Consider the following 22,081-nt stretch of genomic DNA (forward strand, 5'->3'; position numbering starts at 1 on the left):
ATGGAGACACAGAGACAGATAAATGGGAACTGAGCAGACTGGGCTCTTCAGCACATTCATGAATAGGAGCCCTCCACCGGGGCTGAGGAAGCTGCTGCTGCTGCTGCTGCTGCTTGTGTTGCAGTGTTGTTTGCATTCATAAATAAACCTGCTTGCCGCCATTCATACAAACACAATTAGCTCCATGCTTCTCCTGTGGAACACTCAGAATAGACCAAACGCAGGAACCAGCGCTCATGCATAAATGCTGAAATTGATCTAACCGCTAAAGGACCTCATGAACCGTATTGTCCACGTAATCGCTCTGCAAATCTTTACATAATGTAAACATGCTTGAACTGTTTTAGTTAAACCACCAACATCTCTCTTTGACACGTCTGTACTGTTGCTTTAATGTCTTTTTAAAGCTCACAACAACCAGCGGATTTTATGTATTCATCCATATGTGCAAGAGGGGGAAATGAAAAAGATGAGGGACACAAAAAAGAGTGTTCAGCAGTAGGCTGTGTGTTAAAGTGTGTGTAAATGTGTGTGTGGCCCCTCTTGGGTTGCAGTGTGTGTGTGGGAGTGTTATTGAGAGATATTTTTAATTCTGTGTGTCAGCTCCTCTCATCTCCCTCAGCAAGAGACGTCGGAGGGAAGCTGAAAAACATTTCCAATGCAACTACCGTTTAAACACACACACACGCGCACACACACACACTTGTGCAAACACATACAGTTTCAGGACTCTTTCATATGGCACCAGTTGCTTCTTTGAAAGTTAAAAAAAAACGCACCAGATTGTCAGTGTTTTTTTATGACTTTCCCTCAGAGTTGCTTGTGAGGGAATTTTACATGAACATGATTAAAATATGAATGTGATCCTGAATGGATACAATTCCACATGAAACTAAATGAGTGATAAAATCTGCCTGTCAAGCCACAAAAAAGGAAAAAAAGCAGTCTGATACTGAAGGTGATAAAAGATTAAACTGCTCAGAAGAAAGAAGCAACAACTTGTGGTGTTTTAGTTTGAAAGAAAAAGGGAAGCGTTTAATTGTGGTGACACCTCACAAGCCAGAGCGACTCAATAATACTTCACCACACAGCAGATGATGACAATTATAATTCCCTGTAGGTCAGCTGTCGTCGACCTAATGACTTTCTTCCACGCCTGCTTTTAGGAGGAGCGCAGAAAGTCACTGTGGACTGCAAAGTAAGGATTAGGGTCATCCTGGTGGAATACGGCGCAGGATTTCTCTCAAGTAAAAAGGTAAATGGATTTTTTGCTCACACTCCTACTCTCAGTGCAGCTTGTGGAAAAAGAACAATTGTCTCAGTCATGCGTGGTGCAGAAGGGTGTGCACTCAGTTTCTGTGGCCACCCACAGCATGGAAGGTGAAGCGGATTCACTCTGGGTTCAGGATCTTAATATTTCTGTTTATGTTTGACTGCTCATTCTAAAGTCATACAGACATCTACACGCTAGACATATGATGTTTTCAATGCATCCGTTTGTGCCTGTCATTTGGTGTGCGCATGAAAGCATATTGCGTTGACGATCATAACGTGCCATGCTGTTTAGCCCACAATGGCTTAGGGCTTTCTATGGGTTCATAACAGTCAGATAAATATCAAAGTTCCTCCAGACATGTTTTTAACTCTGTAAAATCCTCTGCTATGATTAATATTTTGTTTAACATGCTTTTCCTGTGGAAATGGAAAACTGGGGCTGGAAGCACATTAGAAATCTAGATCAGGCCTTGAGCCCCCCCACCTGCTTGCTCCAGGTTGACTGTTATTTACCTCATCATGTCTTGTATTATATAAAAACATCATATGGGTTAAACACTTGATTTTGATCGAAGCAAGTCTTTAAAGTACCTTCAGTTTGAAGGTACTTTAAGCGGTTACTGATGTCTTCAGGGAGTCAAACTAAATTAGTTTATATGAACTAGTCCAACAACATTCAGTCACCTAAAACTGAGGGATTGGGTATAAAAAGTTAAACCGACGTGGATGTGAAGATTCTCAAATCAGACCTCAGAGTCGTACAGTTCACTCTGCATCAAAGGCTCAACAACCCACAAACCAACAGCTGGTGATAGTTTCTCCTCATATCCTCCAACCTGGATGACTGAGAGTCTTCATAGAGATGTTGACAGAATACATTTGTCATTATACTTCTAACTGCACCAAGACTATGAGGAATTAATAAAAATATCAAACAGAACACTGTAACAGGCGTTCAGCTCTCACAGTCCTGCTGTTAACGTGAGTTTAACGTATTTCCTCTCATACTACCTACTGTACATTATTTTCAGATGAGGGAGTAGCAGGTGGCCGGTCTGATCGATGCAGGAGCCTGGCCGAGAGACAGAGAAACCCTGGGTGAAAGCGACCCGGGGTCGACTCCACAATCAACCTGACACATCAAATATTCAGCAGCGGCTCAGTTATGCTCTGAAACGACTCGCACCGGAGACAGAGAGCAGGGAGAACCGGGACATAATCACAAATACTCATTATCACCAGGAGCCCTGTGTGTGTGTGTGTGTGTGTGTGTGTGTCTGTGTGTCTGTGTGTCTGTGTGTCTGTCTTTCACACTTAACACTGGCACTTATCCCCAATAGATTATAGCTCCTCGCATCAAATATTAAAGCAGTGGTGTGAATTATTGATTTCAATCAATGTTAGCAGATCAGAGCTCTCAGCTGGCAGAGTTGGAGCTAATGAGTGGGGGGCTAAATGGACCTGATGAGCAGCACTGCCGAGCCCCAGATACACTGCTGCTGCACAGAGTCGTCGAAACACTTTTAACAACCTCGATGATCATCGAGGTTGAAGGTGCTCGTATTTTACAGGATGATGAGCAGCAGATTTACTTCATGTACTATGTGTTAGTCGCTTCCGTGATTTATTGATTTTCAGATTGCAAGAATTAATCTAAAATCAGCCAAGAGCGTGCATTTTTTTAAATCCTAAAAAATATTCAAACTGTAAGAAATAAGTCAGTTTCACAATCTTCCACACTATTAGAGCCAAACTCTGACGAGCCGAAATCAAAGAATAATCCAGCATCAATCTCAGCAAACAAACTCAGTTGAAAATACACTGAAGAACTTTTTCCCTCACGTTTTCCTCTCAGACGGAGCTTGTACCCAGGTTATGCATCGTTCACATATAGCTTGTCTGACCTTCCAAAACTGATCTCTGATTTACTACAAAAACCTAACTCTTTGGTTTATTGAGCTTGTTGAAAGCACTATACAGCATAGTAGGAAATATTAATACTAATACATTTTTTTTTACTTATTCATTTATTTCATCTATTATTTCTACAGTATGCTACGTCATTATTATTCCATCTCATTTTACGTTAATGTTTTTGATTATTTTCATTTTACATCAATGATTTTAACATGTTTTTATGTTCATTTGATGTCTTTTCATGTGGAGGACTGAGTGCATGTCATTTATTTGTTGTAAAGCACTTTTTGCTACATTTTTTGTATGAAAGATCCTATACAAATAAAGTTTATTATTATTATCATTATTATTACTTAAGTTACCTTATAGACCCTGTAAAGGGCAAAACACATTAACTGCACAAACTTAGCGCTTATCTACAGTATATTAATGTCCACGGTCACCACATTTAGCTACTAAAACAAAACAAAAACTGGACAAACATTAGATCACTGAACAAATCTTTAACTTCATGTTTAGCTGTGATGTAAAGTATGTATTTGTAGTAAGTAGGCTAAAACATGCAAAATCATAGAGCTGTAAGGGTTTGTATCCATACTGGAACAACAGTAACCTCCTTATATTTTGAAAGTGCAGTCAAGTTTACACTGTTTATCCAGTCTGATCAGACAAGCCTCCAAAAACCCTGAGAGTCAGCAGCTTCACCTCTTAGTCACTCTTTTATTTCAAACCCAATGAGCTAGAAGACAGAGCCGGCACAACCGAAATGTGTCATTGTCCAAATACTGCACTGTATTCCTCTGTCTGCTTTTCCTCAACACTCACACACACACACATACACACACACACACACACACACACACTCATAGGTAGAGCAGCTGTGAGCCCCACATCTGATTACGTTATTGACACTGGGCAGGAAATACAAGTGGAAGCGTGCCTCATCTGAGAGTAAAATACACAGAGGACGACGCTGCTCCATCACATTATATTACATAACTAGTTTACATCGATGCTGCTTTACTGCGAGTGAGGAGCTAAACTGACAGATTAGCACAGCGGAGCCTCGCGATCCATAAATCGGTTTGTTTATGTACTAGAACTGTTAATGCAGCGTGCCGGTTTGCCAGCCTTAGTTGTGTCTGAGTGTCTCTGAATCCCCCAGGGTCTGTGCTACAACTGATGATTAGCATTTACATAATGAGCTAAATGTTAGCTGCTGCCTTAAACTGCTACTTCGCAGCTGAAGGGGGCACGATGACCTCAACAGAAACAAACAGGAAGGCTTTGGGAAGGAGCTGGGACAAAGAGAGACGAGGTAGAACAATTTTTGAGGTTCAAAACTGTGGCTGCACTGAAGTATAATCTATTTTCAGGAAGCCTTTTGAAAAGATAGTGATTGATATTCAATGTTTTTCTTCCTCTCAACAAAACCCATGAAAATATATCTAACAATACATCTTACCATCAGGTATCAGGTATCAAAAGCCTGATATATCTTATTCCTCTTACCATGAACACACACACGCTGTAAGTTTATGGTTTACTGTAGTAAATCATCCTGCTGCCCCAAATACTCATTAGAGCACCAAATGTGGATTAATCTGCAGCTGAAAATAGTCCCTAACAAATGCACTATTTCCTCCTGTTTGTTAAAAACTACAGAGACCAGCTGTTCTAGGAAGTATGTAAATATGAAACTGTATATTTTGTGAAGTGTTCTAAAGAGTTTCTGTACGGCTTCAGTAGAAGCCAATTGGCTCGGAGTGGAGTTTCACAGACAGTCAAAAGAAGATCTGAGAAGAAGTACTGAGACAGACTAACACTGAGACAGACTAACACATTGTTGGTTTTGGTCTTTTCTTGGGATTTGTACCGGGTACCGGACTGTTGTGGTAAAGATGGAGCTGAGCCGAAAAGCAAAGCCCTCAATTTACCAGTCGATCTTCGCTCCGACCCTCATCGATGGTCATGAGCTCTGGGCAGTGACCAAAAGAATGAGATCATGGATACAAGCAACTGAAATGAGTTTCCTCCGCAGGGTGTCTGGGCTCAGTCTTAGAGATAGGGTGAGTAGCCAGTTGAGGTAGTTCAGGCATCTGATAAGGATGGCTCCTGGGCGCCTTCCTTTGGAGGTTCTCCAGGCGTATTCATTGGGAGGAGACCCGAGTTAGACCCAGAACTCACTGGAAGGAGTTCGGTATCCCCCAGGAGGAGCTGGACAGCGTTGCTGGAGAGAGTGATGTCTGGAATACCCTGAAGAAAATGGATGGATGGTATTTATTCCACTCTGTTAATGTTATCTTCCCACATAAAGGTCTAAAGGTCATGTTCGAAGCCATCACCACACTACTAGGAATATAATTCTGATTGATAAAATGCTGACTCAAGTGATTTTATATTTGTTGATTTACTTCATTCATTTAATTAATTTGACTTAACTGTCAAAGTTAAAAATATTGGATTAAAAAAATCAGAACGAGACAAACAAAAACGAAATCCCAATTTTCAGCTTTGTACAATTCAAACTCCTCCTTAGAGTGAAAACGCTGAAAAGCTAGTAAGTGCACCTTGAGTTTCATTTTTTTTTGTTTTTTGACAAAATCATCCACAGAGGATGGTAAATATGAAGCTGTCAGTTAGCTTAGCTTTGCATTAAGGATATAAACAGGGGGAAACAGCTAGCCTGGCTCTATCCGCAGCTACCAGCACCTCTAAACCTCAATAATTAATTAGTTATTTAATGAAGAGTAAAAATGACAATCTGTTTATGTGTTTAGCTTATGTTGGTCCAGGCCAAGAAACAGTCCATTAAAATGTCTGTTCTTAACTGTTTTTATGCTTCCGTTTTCGGACAAATGAGAAAAGCAAGGTATAAGCTAAGCTAACTGGCTGCAACTACTGTATGTACTGTACAGACACAAAAGTAGCATCGATCTTCACATCTAAATCTCACTCCTTAAAACACTCCAAACTCTCAGTAAAATCACAAGGGGCGTTTATATTTTCTGCATCACCTCATCTCTATTCCATCTCCATTTCTTTGTTCCTCTAAACAAGACACAAATTCTCTGACTCCCTTTCCTTTCAAAACACGGCCTCTTCCTCCTCGTCCTCCTCCTCCCTATCACAATCTGTCTTCTCAAACACAGACAGCTTGCCTGACCGCCTGGAATACACATTCGGATCTGCTTGTCACTTCACATCTCCCTCGTCTTTGTCTTCCCTCCTCTTCTCTCCACCTCTCTCTGTGTCTAGCTCTCTTCCTCATAATCTCTCTATCCGTCCATCTCGCCCCCTGCTTTATGCGAGGATATTAGTCAATAGAGATTTCCTGCTTTTAATTCTCCTGCTTGGGAACCAAGGGACGACCAGGAGCAAAGGGGGGGGGGGGGGGGGGGGGGGGGGGGGGGCGTCTAAATCTAAAGAGTGGGGGATCTAAATGTAAACAGTGGCACACAGAGCAGCTTAAGAGGGCTATAAATAGAGCGATAGAGCAAGAGAGGGAGCAAGCAGAGGAGAGATAGAGGGAGAAAGCTTTGCTTACGGAATAAAAATTGCTCCCGACAGTCAGGGATTAGTGCTTCCCTGGAGGATTTTCACTCCAAAAGCCCAATCTGGGGCGATTGGGAAGAGCACCAGCCTTAGTCATCTTAATTCAGTTAAACCCGGCCCAACACAGATAGAACATAGATGCAAACATGCTCATATGCAAATACAAACACATACAGAGAGATAGAGTAAATATAAACACAGAAGGTGAAGCAGGAAGATATTCAGACACTTTTAAACTTCTGTTAATAGTTTTTTGGCCACTAGGAGTCAGAAATACGTCACAATAAGGTGACAGATACATCACCATATATTGGACTTGGAGATCCGCCCAATAATTGCCCGACCCAATAGACAAAAGGCACAGCGAACAACGATGCATGTCGCTTGTGGAAATTGCTCATTTTATCTAGTGAAGCGCCCACTCTTCCAATTACAGCTTGGTTTGATTTGGTTTAATCCCGTCATGAAACAACCTCATAACACATTCGTTCAGATACTCACCAAGCAAACAACCCAACAAAAAGACACAGATTCACAGATGTACAGAAACACAAAATGCAACAAACCGTAAACAACATATTATAGAAGCATAACCAATTCTAAAATTTAAACTAATTTATTTCCATAGTAAATTCTTGTTGATTTTGTCAAGTGGAAAAGTGACATTCAGATCATATATGTGTCCTGTGTCCTGCAAGTCTTGAAAGGTGGCGAATGTGACCTCTGCCTTGTCTCTCAGCCACAGCATGGATTTATATCTCTAGACTGAGACCGAATCTTTGCCTGAGGCCGGGAACACACTGGATGCGTGGCGTGTGCGTCGCGGCTGTGGAACATTTTGGTTTTCATTTCGGCGCACATGTTAACAGGTTAGAGTGATCACACTGAAGCGTGTCTCACGCCTCGCGGCTGCATCAGGCGACGTAGACATTCAGGGTCTCACCTATTTTTCACACGACTCGCTCGTCTCGCAGCAAAAATAGACAGAGGAAAGACCTGCTGATGTCATATTCACATCACATCAGCGACTTTACACAAAACTGACACTATGGGTGTCTCTGTTTAGGCTGAATCTGAATAGTTGGTTTGGCCAATCTGTTAGCAAACAGTTATCCATTCAACAGACACAGAGCAACATCTTAATCTCATTTAGAGTCATATTTCTGTCCACCGGATGAATATTAGTCCAACATTTGCTCCTGTTTTGGTCTCCACCTGCTCCTGCCAGCTGCTACATGTTTGGTTTTCTTCACCAGCCGCTGTCTGACTGTGTCTTTCTGCTGTTTGGTGCTTGTCAGCTAGAAAACAGTTCCCTGCTGCTGCTGGAGACTGTCACACTGAACCATAGAGTAAAAAAAAAAAGCACAAAGCCAAAACGATGAGCTATAAGAGGCTAAAAAACTCAAGTCAAGAAATTCTCTGTCTTAGAATTGCTGATAAAAACTAGCTCAGTCTTTAGTTAAGGCTTCTGTTTATGTAGATGAAAAGTTGACATTTTGAAAATAAATGTCTATGTACTCCAGTGTACGTGCAGAGGCCCATGTGCCCCTTTATTGCTCAACAGTGTGCGAGAAATGATGAGGGAGTGAGTGTGTGTGTGTGTGTGTGTGTGTGTGTGTGTGTGTGTACAGTAGCAGCGCTGCAGGCTTCCTTCTGCTGAGGCGCTGCACACATCTTAGTTCCCACAGCAACACATTAGCACTCAACTCTACCATGCTGGAGCCAGTAAACAAAGTGTGTGCGTGTGTGTGTGTGTGTGTGTGTGTGTGTGTGTGTGTGTGTGTGTGTGTGTGTGTGTGCTCCTGAACTTCTATATTCATGGGGACCAATTTGATTATTAGACCTTGAACAAGAGGACAATGTGGGAACTGGGGACAGTTGAGTAGGTAAAGTAAAGATATTTTGCAAATTAAGGACATTCTTTTGAAATTTTTTGAACTTGAACTTAAGTTGTGACACATTTTTGGAAATTGAGGACAGTTGTAGAACTTGAAGACATGTTTGGAAAGTGATAACATTTTTAAAAACTTTAAAACCTAGGATAGTTTTGAACTGTAATGACATTTTTGAAAACTCAATCAATCAATTCTGGAACATGAGGACATTGTTTAGAAATCGAACACGTTTGGACAAAGTGAAGACATGTTGGAGTTTTTTGAACATGATGAGATTTTTGGAAAATGAAGGACAATTTTGGAATGAATTTTTAAATGGCAAGGACATTTTTGTAAAATGAAAACAAGTTTTGGTAAGTGAGGACATGTTGTCTGGTCCTCAACTCAACATTTCAGCAAAAAGTGCTGTTTGGTGGAGGTTAAGAATTAGAAAGTTAGTGAAAGTCCTAACTATAAACTATTAAAAAAAAAAAAAAAGTTTTCAAAGTGAGGAACAACAAAATCTGTATTAGTGGACACATGAGGTCCTCACAGAAAGAAAAATCTAGGAAAACGCAAGTACCACACACATCCTGCACATTTCCCACACACTTGTACTGTGGGTCCTCGGGCTAAAGTTTTTCTCTGAGGAATGAATAAACTATAACGTTTTCCTGAGTGTGAATTAAAAATCGATGGCTCTGAGAGCTGCAGGTACGATGGTGGCCGGCGTCTGTGGAAGTTAATTCGCTTTCACGTTTTGCCAAAGGAATGAATAAAATATGATGCTCCAGTTTGCAAAGGGAGGAGCGGGTGGGGGTGAGGGTGGGGGTGTGGGGGGTGTATTCTCTAATTGGAACTTGTGTCGGCTGAATGAGAAGTTGTGGGGGAGACAAATTATTCATACACACACACAAACACACACATATGCACACACATGCTGTACATTTAATCAGTTGGTCCATTAGGTAACCCAAAGTGTTGGCATGAGCTGCGTCCTCAGGGATGTGGGAACGTGAACATCTACACTGATGAAAAATAGGACAAAAATGCTCCTGTGCAGTCATTTGCTTTTTAAATATTACTCTATATATACTAATTTCCACAACTTTATTCATGATCCACTGTTACTGTGCATCTTTTTTTCTCTCCTTTTAACGACCCTCACGGCTACAGAAATACAGAAAGTCAAACATGTGGCCCGAGGCGATAATTCTGAACAAATACTCATTAAATATTTTAAAATGTTTGTATAAAATAAAGCCGACAAACTTCTGGGAAATCACCGACACTGCTCCCATCCCCCAAGTCACGCAACCACTGGCAGACACACGGACAAACACAAGCCCCTGTCCATTAGAGGTCACATGTGGGCGCACAGCTCATAAAAGTGGTGGCGAGGGGGGCTGCAGCATGGGTGGGTGGGGGGGGGGGGTATAACCGTACTGACGTGGGTCTCGGTGACACAGTGACATTGACGGAGATATTTACCGTAACCTCGCTCCGGCCTTGGCTGAACAGGAGACGATGCTGTAATTCCTCTTTTCATTGAAACACTTGTTTGAGTCTGAGCAGCCTTGATTTTATAAAGGAAGTCACTCTGGTTCACTGACTGACAGACAGACAGACGGGGGGGGGGGGGGGGGGGGGGGGTATATACAGATAATTTACTTAAAGCCCCTATGTGTGAATTTTTATGTGATTATCTAAAAATGTTTCTGATGGCAGAAGCTTGTGTTTTTAGAAAAATGAAATAATTGTGGTGATAATTGTTGTAGCCTTTCATTGTCAATCATAGTGTCTTTTCTGATTCTACCACTAGGGGTCACCGAGGTCAGACATTTCTGAATGCTACAGAGAAGGGCCTCAAGAAAATGTATAAATACCATGACGTAAAGTATATTGAATTTAATGTCAAAGACCTGCATTTACAACCCTGTCTTCAAGAATTACGTTCATATACCAATAAATAGTTTTCCCAATTATCTTATGATGGCAAATCTTTTTATTTATTTTTTTTTTTTTTTAGGGAATTTGATTTTATATAATCAAAATAATTACACAAGAGGATTTGAGTGGCTGATTCCAGTACGTGATGTGACGACGACTTGTAGGCAAAGAAAGAGATAATTCAGTATGTCTCAATTCCTGGCAGTGCAGAGACGGCTTTGAAACAGCATTCAGACCTCAATGTTGGAAAAGACTATTTACTGCAACTACAATTAAATGGTTGACTGAATAAATAACTTGACAAATTCTGATAATTAAGAACATTTAGAAACTTTATTTTTGGTGTCTGGGGTGGGGATGAGGATTCCTGAACTCTATTTCTGAAATTCTGGTCCTGCAGCCCAGAAAACCATTATGCATTTCCACTGGTTTACCCCTTTCCTACCCCCACCTGATTTCCGTGTTTTACCAGCAAATACACTACATTAAAAAAGAAGTGATGTCAGTTCATGGCACCTTTAAATTAAATAGAATATTATTTGTATTACGAGCAAAAAAGCAGGTTTATGGAGCACAATAACTGCCTTGTCTTGTAGTTAGAAATGTTATTAAAGTGTTATTGATGCATAAAGCTGTGATGAAATTGTAAACAGTAATTTGATTCTGAACAGCCCGTCAGTGAATGTCTAACTTGTCTAATTCAGGACCTGGAAGAGGCTTGTGTACAGATAGATATTATCTTTATATGGGGCATGTCAGTGGAGGGGGAGAGAGACAGATACATAAATACATACATAAGTAAAGATATTGTTGCTGGTGAAGGTGGAGGTACTTTATATTCTGTTGGGTGGAAGATACCACTCTTATATGAAACTACAGTCACAGCTTAGCATAGCTAGCCTAGCTCTGTCCGAATGTAACAAAATCCATCCATCACATAACCTTTTGGAATTTTGGCAGATTTTGTACCTTTGTCTCAGGAGGAGGACAAGGTCGTCCACTAAATAGAAGGACGGTTGTTCACCCATAAGTGTATGAATGTGTGAGTGGGTGAATGTAGCAAGTATTGTAAAGTGCTTTGAACAGTCGATAAGACTAGAAAAGCGCTAAATAAGTGCAGTCCATTTACCACTTTGGACATTTACTACTTTGAACAGAGCCATGCTACTTGTTCCTACTTGTTTCCAGTCTTTGTGCTATCTTCTAATCTAATTCTCCACCAGACAGAGAGTTAATAAACGGATTTATTTATTGTTTTCGGGTTGTCCGTATGTACGACCATACGAACGTCCATCTGTCCGTCCGTCCGTCCGTCCGTCCGTCTCATACTCGTGGACACAATATCTGAGAAACGCTTTGATGGAACTTTGGCAGAAACATTCCCTAGGACTCAAGGACGAACTGATTAGATTTTGTTGGTCAAAAGTTCAAAGGTCAAGGTCAGGGTGACCTCACAAAACACTTTTTAGCCATAACTCAAGATTTCACTCAGTATTTATGACAAAATTTCACACAAATGGTGAATATTTTATATGACTCTGGATAAACAGGGATGTAACGGAGGCATACAACCAAGAGGCAGTAATTCTAGTTTTTCTTTAGAATGCAAAATGTCTCCTTAAACAGCTCAGAATACTATTTGTGTTCAGTTGATGAGGGAATATACTTCCTCACTTTCTATGTCTGCTGAGTGATGAGGGCAGTGTGTTTACAGGATAAAGGACTTGTATTTTCAGGCACATTACACTCTGACCTACATTTTTCCTTTCCTTGTTTCGCTTTTCTTCTCCACCTTATTTCAACCTCTCTCATACCCTCTCTCTCTCTTTCTCTCTCTTTGACAGACCTAGCTGGGCAGTACAACTCAGATTGGTGTGAAATCGCCGCCTAACAGGCGGGAAATTGGCTCTGTTATTTTTGGAGCAGAGTCATGGGGGACCGTCGGACCATCATCCTCTCTCTAATGAGCAGGTGATGGAGGCGTAGCCGGGGAGGGAGGGATGCATGGTGTCTCAAACACGACACACATGGCAGATGTACAGATGAGAGCTGAGAGGGAAAACAGCAGCGACAGATGAAGCAGAGAGAGAAAAGAGGGAAAGAGACGCTGCAGTTTCTTGAAGCTAATCTGAATATCACCATCAGATTAGCCAAATAATCTCTGTTGACATCCTCCACTCCTGCAGATGAGCGTCAACAGAGCTGGACTTGGCCTGTGCACAGTGTGTGTTTATGCTGAGGTGATGGAAGTTGGGGGGGGGGGGGGGGGGTGATTTGGTTGTAGCTAAGCAGGGAAGTGTCAGGGACAATCCTGTCTTCAGCCAAAGCAGAGCATCGTCTGTAGATCAGCGATTTCTAGCCCCCCCCCCTGCACTTTTGGTTTACCCTTCCACAAGTCTGTCTTAACCCATTAAGAACAGATGAGATGTACACACATAATATATAATTTTGTCATTTTTAAAACATGTAAAATTTATTGTGATTTACTGAAACTCAGGTCAGGAAGGCAAAATCCATTTTGGGAAATGTATTTTGCAAGAGAGGATTTATATACGATATACCAATAACTTCTTCAGTTTACACACGGATGATTATTGTTTTAAGAATGAATCCATCCTTTCATTCTTCTATCAGTAAGAGTGGTAGAAGCCGACTCTGTGAACCATTTATCAGCTTCCTGTTTTAGCAGCATGTGGTGTTCAGGTGTTACAACTGACTCAGGTTATTGGGAGAAGTGTCCTGTGCAGTCAGGCTATCTTAGCTGGTAGGTTATTGGTTATTGTGACATTGTAAATACATTTTTGTAATCCTACTGTGTTTAATTTCCTTCTTTGTGGATACCCCAGCTATACAACCTTTGACCTATGACCATCATAGGTCATCCTTGAGTCCAAGTGAATGTTTGTGCCAAATTTGAAGACGTTCTGTCAAGGTGTGACTGAGTTATTGTGTCCATGAGAATGGGATGGACGTCCATACGTACATATGGACATCTGTATGCCAGCACAGAGGCATAAAAACACTAGTCTTTCAAATCATATTTATGTGTAAGAACTCCAGATGAGCTGTAGTGTACACCAAAAAGAACTGAAGCAAGTTCACAGTTAGTCCTGATGAAGACTTTTTTCTAATCTCCAAGTAACTGGCTAATTTAAGTGTTTCATGTGTGAACAGCCAGCTCAGTCTTTGAGCATTAAACCGTACAGTGTTACATGCAAATACAGCACTGGACTGAACCTGTGCACAGTGTGTTTACGCTGAGGTGATGGAAGTTGAGGGGAGGGGTGGGATTGTGGCCAAGCAGGGAAGTGTCAGGCACAATCCTGTCTCCAGCCAAAGCAGAACATCGTCTGTAACAGAGAAGCTACACACACCCCACCGTCATCAGCACATCGCACTGCAGTAACACACACATCATTTCTCATTCACACTCATTTGAAACGTACGCTGTATTTCAGATACACCACATGTATGAGACACAGTTCAGTTTATATGATTCATTTATGTCATGTTAATAAGATGTTACAATCACGTTAGCATACATGTGACAAAACCTTTCCTCATGACTGGCCGAGAGCATGCACAGCCACTGGTTGAACTGGTTTAACTGGAGCGGACTCGTGGCCACTGGAAGGCATCATCCCTCAGTATTCATCACGGCCCATAAAGTCAGACAAACACTGAATTGACACAAACACACCACACATCCCAGGCAGAGCCCACACGTCCTCTGGAAGGGATCTTTGTTTTTTTTCCCCTCCGAACTGGAAGGTAGCAGCAGCAGCTCAACACTGCCCCCTACTGTCTGACATTCAGTATTCATTTAGTGCAAAAGGAGTGATGGAGTTTAGTCTTCAGCCTGTGGTGGTGTTTTATTAGAGGCTTTTCAGCTGCTTTAGTGTCTTTTTCAGCTGCTTCAGGTAATTATTTAACAATTAAATTTAACAGTTACAACTCTTACAAATCCAGAGTATACATGATTAGTGTGATTTGGCACTATAGTAAAAAACAATGTTTGCTGCAATGTAGATTTTTTAAAATAAAGAAAAAAACCCTTTAACAGCCATTAAATCAGTTTTTCTCATCATACCCTGAAGAAAAAAGAAACTATGGAGATGCAGAAGCCACGCCATCAACTTGAAACTTCTGTGAAAATTCTGTATATGTAACTATGATATAATCATATCTGTTCTTCATTGTACCTCTTAAATCAAAGTTTCCCTTTTTTGACCTCGTCTTATTTTTCATGAACCCCTTTGTCCATCTCCACGTCATCCATGTTGTGTTCTCATTATATTTAACCCATTATTTATGGTATTTGTAGCAGTGAAATCCTCCAGTGTTACACACTCTTCTCTGCGTACAGTTCCACTCATTCTATGTTTTGTTCGGTGTCGTGGCGAGCCAGTGCGGCTGGTAACGTGGTCCCACAGGGGCCATGGAAGTGGAACCTGAAACACAAACCCAGAGAGAAACATCGTCTCTGCTGTTGATGCTGTAATAATGTGGAATGAATGAGTGAAAATGTCACATGTATGTGGTGTGAAAGAAACGAATGAAACATACTTGAAGCGCATGGTGGCCGGAGTGTCCTCCATGTTGAATTCGGCCACAGGTACGCCTCTGGCTGCCACCTGAGGAGCAAACATGGCGGCTGGATACACAACTGATGACGTACCGACCTGCAGAGGGAGAATTATTTCAGTAAACTTTAATCACGATAAAGAAGTATCTTTGAAAAATGATGCAAGAGAGCAGATAAAGTTTTCAAAGATAACATTTTTTATTTCGACATATAAAACAACAGGCTGATGCTGTCATGACTTTTCTACATTTCACATTTAATTTATAATTTTTAATATCCAATGGAACAATGCCTCTCAGTCCTTTCATCAGCTGCCTTAGCCTGAATGTTCTCCAGAAGTGACACTGACATGGATTTTCACTGTAGTAGATTTAGCGTACAACTACTTCAACCAGAAGTACAGAAGTCAATATGTCAATAATCAATAAATATATTTTGATTGATGGTTTAAATGACTTTTTTAAGCAAAATGCCACAAAACATGAGACTCTGCTGCATCTAGTTTGACCTTTTTTTTTTTAACATGGAGTACATCTTTAATGAAGTATAATCTGCAGATTTAATTGATTGAAGAAAGAAATTGTCATATTTAGCCCTAATTAATACCCTTTATGTACACACACACACAAACACACTCACTCACCACAAGGCAGAGGTCACAGCTGTCCAGCACTTTCTCTGCGTTGGTGAGGATGTCGGAGTCCAGAGTCTCTCCAAACCAAACCACAGCTGGTCTCAGGAGCCCGTGGCAGCTTGTCTGCTCACACCTGAAACACAGGGAGAGAGGGAGAGAGAGAGAGAGAGAGAGAGAGAGAGGAGAGAGAGAGAGAGAGAGAGAGAGAGAGAGAGAGAAAAACACTCTTTGTCAAAACAAATAGTCTAGTTAGAAAAGAGCAGAGAATTAAAAGAGAGCATGGGTGATTCGTACCTGGGCAGCTGCTGAACAGGGATCTGGGCGTCATGTGTGTCTGGGTCTGGAGCTCTGAGGAGGGAGTTTGATGAAGAGGTTATAGGGGGAAATAGGGCAATTACACACAAATAGTCTCTACATTCCCAAACTATGTTAAAAGAAGAGATAGTTGCAGCAGGGATTTAAAACAATACTGATGTTCCTGACTGATATCATAACATCTTCAATCCAACAAAGTTAGTAAATCCAAACCATGTTAATGTTACAGTTTCATTATGAGAACATTCCTAGCCTTTTGATCATTTTCATCATCTTCGGATACGACTCATAGGAGTGTACCGTACCTTCGTCGTCATGGTTACGTGACCACCCCAACTTCCTCCTCCTCTTTTTATATCACCTGACTTCCTCCTTTCATTACAGCAGCCATTAGATGTCAACTAACAGTAAAATATAACGAGTTGCTTTATGAGGTGACCTATGGGCAAGACTGTTTCTCCTTGTGAGTATTTTCTTTTATATATTCATTTCTATACTTATTTGTGATTTCTTGTCTTTTGAATGTATCCTCTGACAGTGACCTGTGTGAACTCGCTGTACTCCCTGACATGATCAGTTTTGATATTCATTTTCAAATTCATCTTACGATTTCCTTCATTTTACTCCTGCAGGTGAGATGCAGTTTAAAAGTGGAACATTTGCCGGTTTCAAAAACATCAATTTTAAATGTCAGATAAATGACAAAGTGGCTTTTAAACTGACATTTTATTTTTCACCAGGTGTTATTTAGCTCCCTGACATCTGACAGACTGCATCTCTGGCATTTTAAGCTCAAATGAATATGATCGATATCTCTCGTGACACATTTTCATATTGTTGAGGGAAACAGAGGAATACGCCACAAACACACCAACAGACGAAGTTCTTACCCTTTACCCTCCAGAGCAGCACATATTGGGCTGTTGTAATTGGCTGCTTCATGACCACAGCTCATGCAGCGAGTTTTAAACAGACTTCCTGGTTTAACAAAAAAGACACAAGAAAAAGATTAGAGTTGAAAGAAAGAAAAAAAATCAACTTCCTTTCTTTTCTTTTTTAGGATCATTGAGTTTGATCTGGAGGATTAGACATTTCTTCAAACCTTTTCATTTATAAAGATTCCAGTTCCTAGTTTATGACGTTTTATGGACTAAACCATTGGTCCACAATTAAAAAAATATCATTGGAACAATCATGAGAATGAAATGAGAATAATCAGGCTGCAACTAATGTTAACTACTCTCAAGTAATCTGTAGGAGCTATTTACTAGTTTGTCGGTTGGTTTTTATTATTATTTATTTGTCTGTTTTGAGTTTGCATTGCTTTAATCAATGTTTTATTTTTTTTGATAATATTCTCTTTAGTTAGTCATTAGTTTCTTTATATTTTTTGCTTATCTAGCATAGTTAGTTTTGGTTAACTAGTATTTTGTTTATTTTGGGTAATACTATGGGCACATGAGGTTATTTAGGTAGGTAGGCTGGTTTAGGACCAGCATGCACCTGGATGGTCAGCAGGAAACATGTTCCCTTTGTTCCTTGGATTGCTGCTTGTTTGAATGAATAAATCAAAAAGAAAATGGCTTTGTTTGGACAATATATTCTTTTGCTTGCGTAAACCACACACCCATGGTGCATCAGTGGCCTTTTGATTTTTATGTTGGACTTAAATTAATCTGAAAGATAAATAGCCACTACTAGGATCTATAGAATTCGGAATATAGTGAAAAGTGGCAAAAAAGTCAAAAAGCTGCAAATCCTTTAAAGTTCAGAAGCTGCACTTTGAGAATCTTTGATTACAAGAAAAGTTAAGAGCAGATTAGTGCAAATATTCCATCGATACCGACATCAGGTGTCTTCACTATATTCTGCTTACCATGGATTTCCAGGATGTTTTTGGATCCAGCGCGGCGATGGAGCTCATCGATGTTCTGAGTGATGACGGTGACCTGGCGCCCCTGTTTGGAGAGCCGATCCTCGCACTCAGCGATGGCTAGGTGGGCGGGGTTGGGAATCTTTGTGAGCATGACCTCGCGGCGGTAGTGATAAAACTCCCAAACACGAGAGGGGTTCCTGGAGAAGGCCTCCGGAGCGGCAAGTTCCTAACACAAAAGAACAGCAACAGGATGATCACATGTTTGTACAGTAATTCAGTGAATTAAATTAAAATTATTGCTACATATTCTTCTTTTTCATGAGAGTTTTGCTTGGTGGCAATTTAGACAACTGAGCACAGAGTTGTCTGCAGCGCTCTGTGTTCACTCATCTTCACAAATGCAGGAAAGTTTCCAAGGAATTAAGCTTGTTGTTTTCTTCTCTGTCAGGACTATTTTCAAACTGTATGTGCACGTCCCACGATTGATTTTATAATTTTTGAAGTACAAACTCATAAATCAGACAAGAGCAGAGAGAAGTCATTGTTAAATTTCCTATGAGCACTCTTTGCAACGCTGTTTTGCGACTCTCAAAATCGTACAATGAAATTATCTATATGTTGTCTTGCAGGTTTTCCTCAGTGGTTAAGTTGGGGGTCAAACACATAAAAGCAATTCTAGCTACTTATACACAACTGAGTAGTTACAATGATGAAAAATATGACAAAAATGGGAACAAAAAAAATGACAAATGCTTCCATCTTCACAGCTACTGACTTTAAAAGTTAGATACACTACGCTACTTTACTCTATATAAATGCAGTGCAACAATTCTGCATTAAATTCACTTTGACAGCTGGTAAACGGGACAGGTAGGTGCTTACTTGTGCTTGCCATTTCCTCCAGTAGCCTCCTGCTCCTCTGAAGGTGGGGACTCCACTCTCAGCACTCACCCCAGCTCCAGTGATGATGGCTATTTTCTTGGCTCTGGAGAAAATCTCCCTGAAAGCTGCCAAGTCTGTACATTAAAACACAAATATATAAATTGAAGTGACAACAATGAAAGCTTTGTTGTCTTTATTTTTACAGAAAGACGATGTGAGCGTAAAGGGTAAACGTCGGTCTACCTGAACTGGGTCTGGCCATGTCTCGACAGCCCCAGGGTTTCCTCAGGTGGGCATGCAGGTGAGGGTTTATTATGGCTCTACAGGTGAACTGCCGCACAATCATCAAGCTCTGGCAACTGGGGAAGAAAAATACACTATTCACAATAGAAACAGAGCTGATTTCCAATTCAGTTTGTGCTTCACATGTAAACACTGATTTGTACATTTGAGACTTTTGTACGCAAAGCTGTTTTTATCAAATAATTACAAAACGTGCAAAAGTTTTAGCTTAAATTAAAGTGAGGATGAACATTTTTTTAATCCATTAACACCAAAGTGCAGTAAACAGGTAAAGCATCAATGAGTACCATTTGAATTTAAAACAGCACCAGTTTTCCTCAGTGCACCTGCTCAGTTTTTAAAGGTATTTGGCAGGTAGATTCTAAGAATCGAAACCATAAGTGACTAAAATGAAAAGGAAATCACGTGATGAAATGTTTTGTGGTGCTTGTTCCAGCCCTAACCCTCCGGAGTCAGGGCTAATCTTTTCAACTGTTCTTACTCCACATGCATGGTCTCCTTTTTTTTCTGCACAAACATTGAATCCTCCTGTTGTGTAATGTGTGAAGAAATAAGACGGGAGGCTACCAAACTTTACAGATCTTTAGTTATAATCATTCAAAATATGATCAAAGAACAGTTTGAGGTCGTAAAAAATAAACAGTTCTTTTAATAAATGATGTATATTAGATCATGTCATCAGCACGTTCAGTTCTCAGTTTGTCTCAACATGACCATATGAATAAATTTGTCTCTATGTGACCATATGAATAAACTTATGTTCATAAAACATGTTCATTGTATTCCCTAATAACAGACAGACTCCAATAAGTTAAAAAAAAAAGAGGCGTCAGTGAAACGGGAAATGCCTTGAAAACTTAGGTATTTATCGTTTCCACAACTTTAACTGCTTTAAATTAGGTTTCAAAAGTGACGGCCATGATTAGCTGAGAGGCAGAAAGGTCACTGTGGCTAATATTAAGCTCAGAGGTCGTTTAAGTTAGCACAAAGCCAGCCTGGTTGCCAATTATAACATGAACCAGGGGATTAAGTGTGATTCCTTCAGTAAAACAATAATGTTAATATAGTTTTTTTCCTGCGCACTAACAAGCTAAGTATGGACTTTCCTTCCTACACCTGTCGTTAGGTATGCTAGCAATAAGCTAAAAAGCTAACAAGCTAACTGTCGCCGGTACCCAAGGAAACAGCCAATGAAGCGGCGTCAGCAGCGTCATGTCACGGCGTCTCGAGCCCTCAGCTGTACATATCTCCAGGGGAAGAGCTGGGTCCTTCTGTAAGATGTGTTTTTTATTGACTGTAACTACCTGTCAGACCCGAAGCCAGCAGGACCATCAGCTGTAGGAACCAGGAAGTATTTTTTATTATTGACCAGAGATAAGCCTATCAAGAGGAACATCGAGTTAAATAACAACCGCACCTTCAAACATGGTGAACCAGCAGAGGGCGCATTTGTACCACACTAGGCTGTTTGCAGTGGAGATGTATGCAAAAGTTAATACATATTTGTAGATTTTTGAAGTGCAACCCCAGCTTTTCATTTCATGGATTAAGAAAGAAAGAAATAAAGAAAATCAAGTTAGTAATTGATATGTGCAAAAGTTTGTAGTAAGTAAGTAAGTAAGATGTTGTTGTATAAGTCACCTATAAGATATATTATTATCACATATAGACATCATCTGGATATATGAAGATAAACGAAACGTTTTAATACATTAAAACTTTAACGATATGAAATGAATGTATTTATTAAAATAACACGCTTTATAACTTCTAATATAGATTTATAATAAAATCTATCTGGATCCATCTCTTTACTGTACACACACACACACACACACACACACACATATATATATATATATATATATATATATACACACAGTATATATATGATTTATCAATCATTTGGTCTAGCTTAAGGTGGCATCTTCAGACGTCTTGTTTTGTCTGTCAAACAGTTTACAATCATAAAAGACAAAAAAAAAAAAAAAGAGAGAAAATGCATTTGAGAGGGTGGAACCAATGTTTCTGTTTTATGTTTTGTTTTATGATTACCAAAATAGGTTTGGTTTAACTCTCTTTATATTGACTAATCGTTGCAGCTCTACATTACCGTTTATCAGTTATCAGTTTATTATTTTCCGATTAAGTTGTTTAGTTGATAAAATGTCTATAAATTGACAGGTTCCCACAGCCCAAAGTGACTTCCACCAACTGTGTGACACCCAAAGATGTTAAATTTACAACAGAGAAAAATCCCAATTTGAGAAGCATTTTTGGATTTTAATCAAATCTCAAAATTGTTGTTGATTATTTGTCAATTATATAAAATAAGTCATTATCATTTTAACTCTCCTGTAGATATGGGCAGCAGAGAGCCTGTTGTTTCTCATTGGCCGGTTCTTAACGTGGAGCTGGAACCTGAGCAGGTGGAGCTGACTTGCAGGAAAAGAAAGGATCAGTCGCCTTTCAAGGCTCTCTCTCTCTCTCTCTCGCTCTCGCTCTCTCTCCCTCCCCTCCATCACCAGTACAATAGCCCGCCCCCCTCCCAAACCGTCTGCCCGGGCGGGTGCACGAGTGGCTGCTGCTGCGGCGCCGAGTCTCTCGCAGTCCCGCCGGTCGCCAGTGGACTCTGCCCGGCTGGCCGAACATGGCGGCGGCCCCGGAGGAGGAGGTAGACCGTAGACCGATCCGGAGGGTCCGGTCCAAGAGTGACACGCCTTACATCAACGAAGCGAGGATCTCTCTGCACCTGGAGACAGGTAGGGCAGCCAGGCAGCAACACGGCAGCTCCTTCATGTCTGGGTGCATGTTAGCTCCCTCCACGGGGGGGATATTGTAGTGAATCGGTTCTCGCTGGGAGAGAAATTGCTTCATCGGTTCAGTGACAGTTCCCACGCATCAGCATGACTTTG

General features: G+C 40.6%; 2 protein-coding genes across 3 annotated transcripts in view; one reads left to right on the forward strand and one right to left on the reverse strand.

The window, feature by feature from the left end:
* Window positions 1-14,055: 14,055 nt before the first annotated feature.
* Window positions 14,056-20,605, reverse strand: sirt5 (sirtuin 5). 2 transcript variants are annotated; one of them, XM_056378423.1, is made up of 9 exons: window positions 20,471-20,605; window positions 19,107-19,222; window positions 18,864-18,997; window positions 17,982-18,207; window positions 16,996-17,083; window positions 16,085-16,138; window positions 15,800-15,923; window positions 15,138-15,253; window positions 14,056-15,022 (listed from the first exon to the last, which is right to left on the reverse strand). In XM_056378423.1, exons 1-9 carry the CDS (start codon window positions 20,560-20,562, stop codon window positions 14,944-14,946), a joined length of 1,029 nt encoding a protein of 342 aa, XP_056234398.1. In that variant the 5' UTR covers window positions 20,563-20,605; the 3' UTR covers window positions 14,056-14,943. The 2 variants fall into 2 exon arrangements, with proteins under 2 accessions (XP_056234398.1, XP_056234399.1); XM_056378424.1 differs by having other exon boundaries at window positions 20,342-20,482.
* A 940-nt stretch (window positions 20,606-21,545) lies between these two features.
* LOC130170786 (phosphatase and actin regulator 1-like) overlaps window positions 21,546-22,081 on the forward strand; it is a 34,660-nt gene continuing 34,124 nt past the window's right edge. Inside the window, exon 1 of the mRNA XM_056378420.1 lies at window positions 21,546-21,928. Coding sequence (XP_056234395.1) covers window positions 21,817-21,928 — 112 coding nt within the window. The 5' untranslated portion in view covers window positions 21,546-21,816. The remainder of the gene's footprint in view (window positions 21,929-22,081) is intronic.

The sequence above is a fragment of the Seriola aureovittata genome, chromosome 6 (genome assembly GCF_021018895.1).
Source record: "Seriola aureovittata isolate HTS-2021-v1 ecotype China chromosome 6, ASM2101889v1, whole genome shotgun sequence".
In the NCBI taxonomy this organism is placed as follows: Eukaryota; Metazoa; Chordata; class Actinopteri; order Carangiformes; family Carangidae; genus Seriola; species Seriola aureovittata.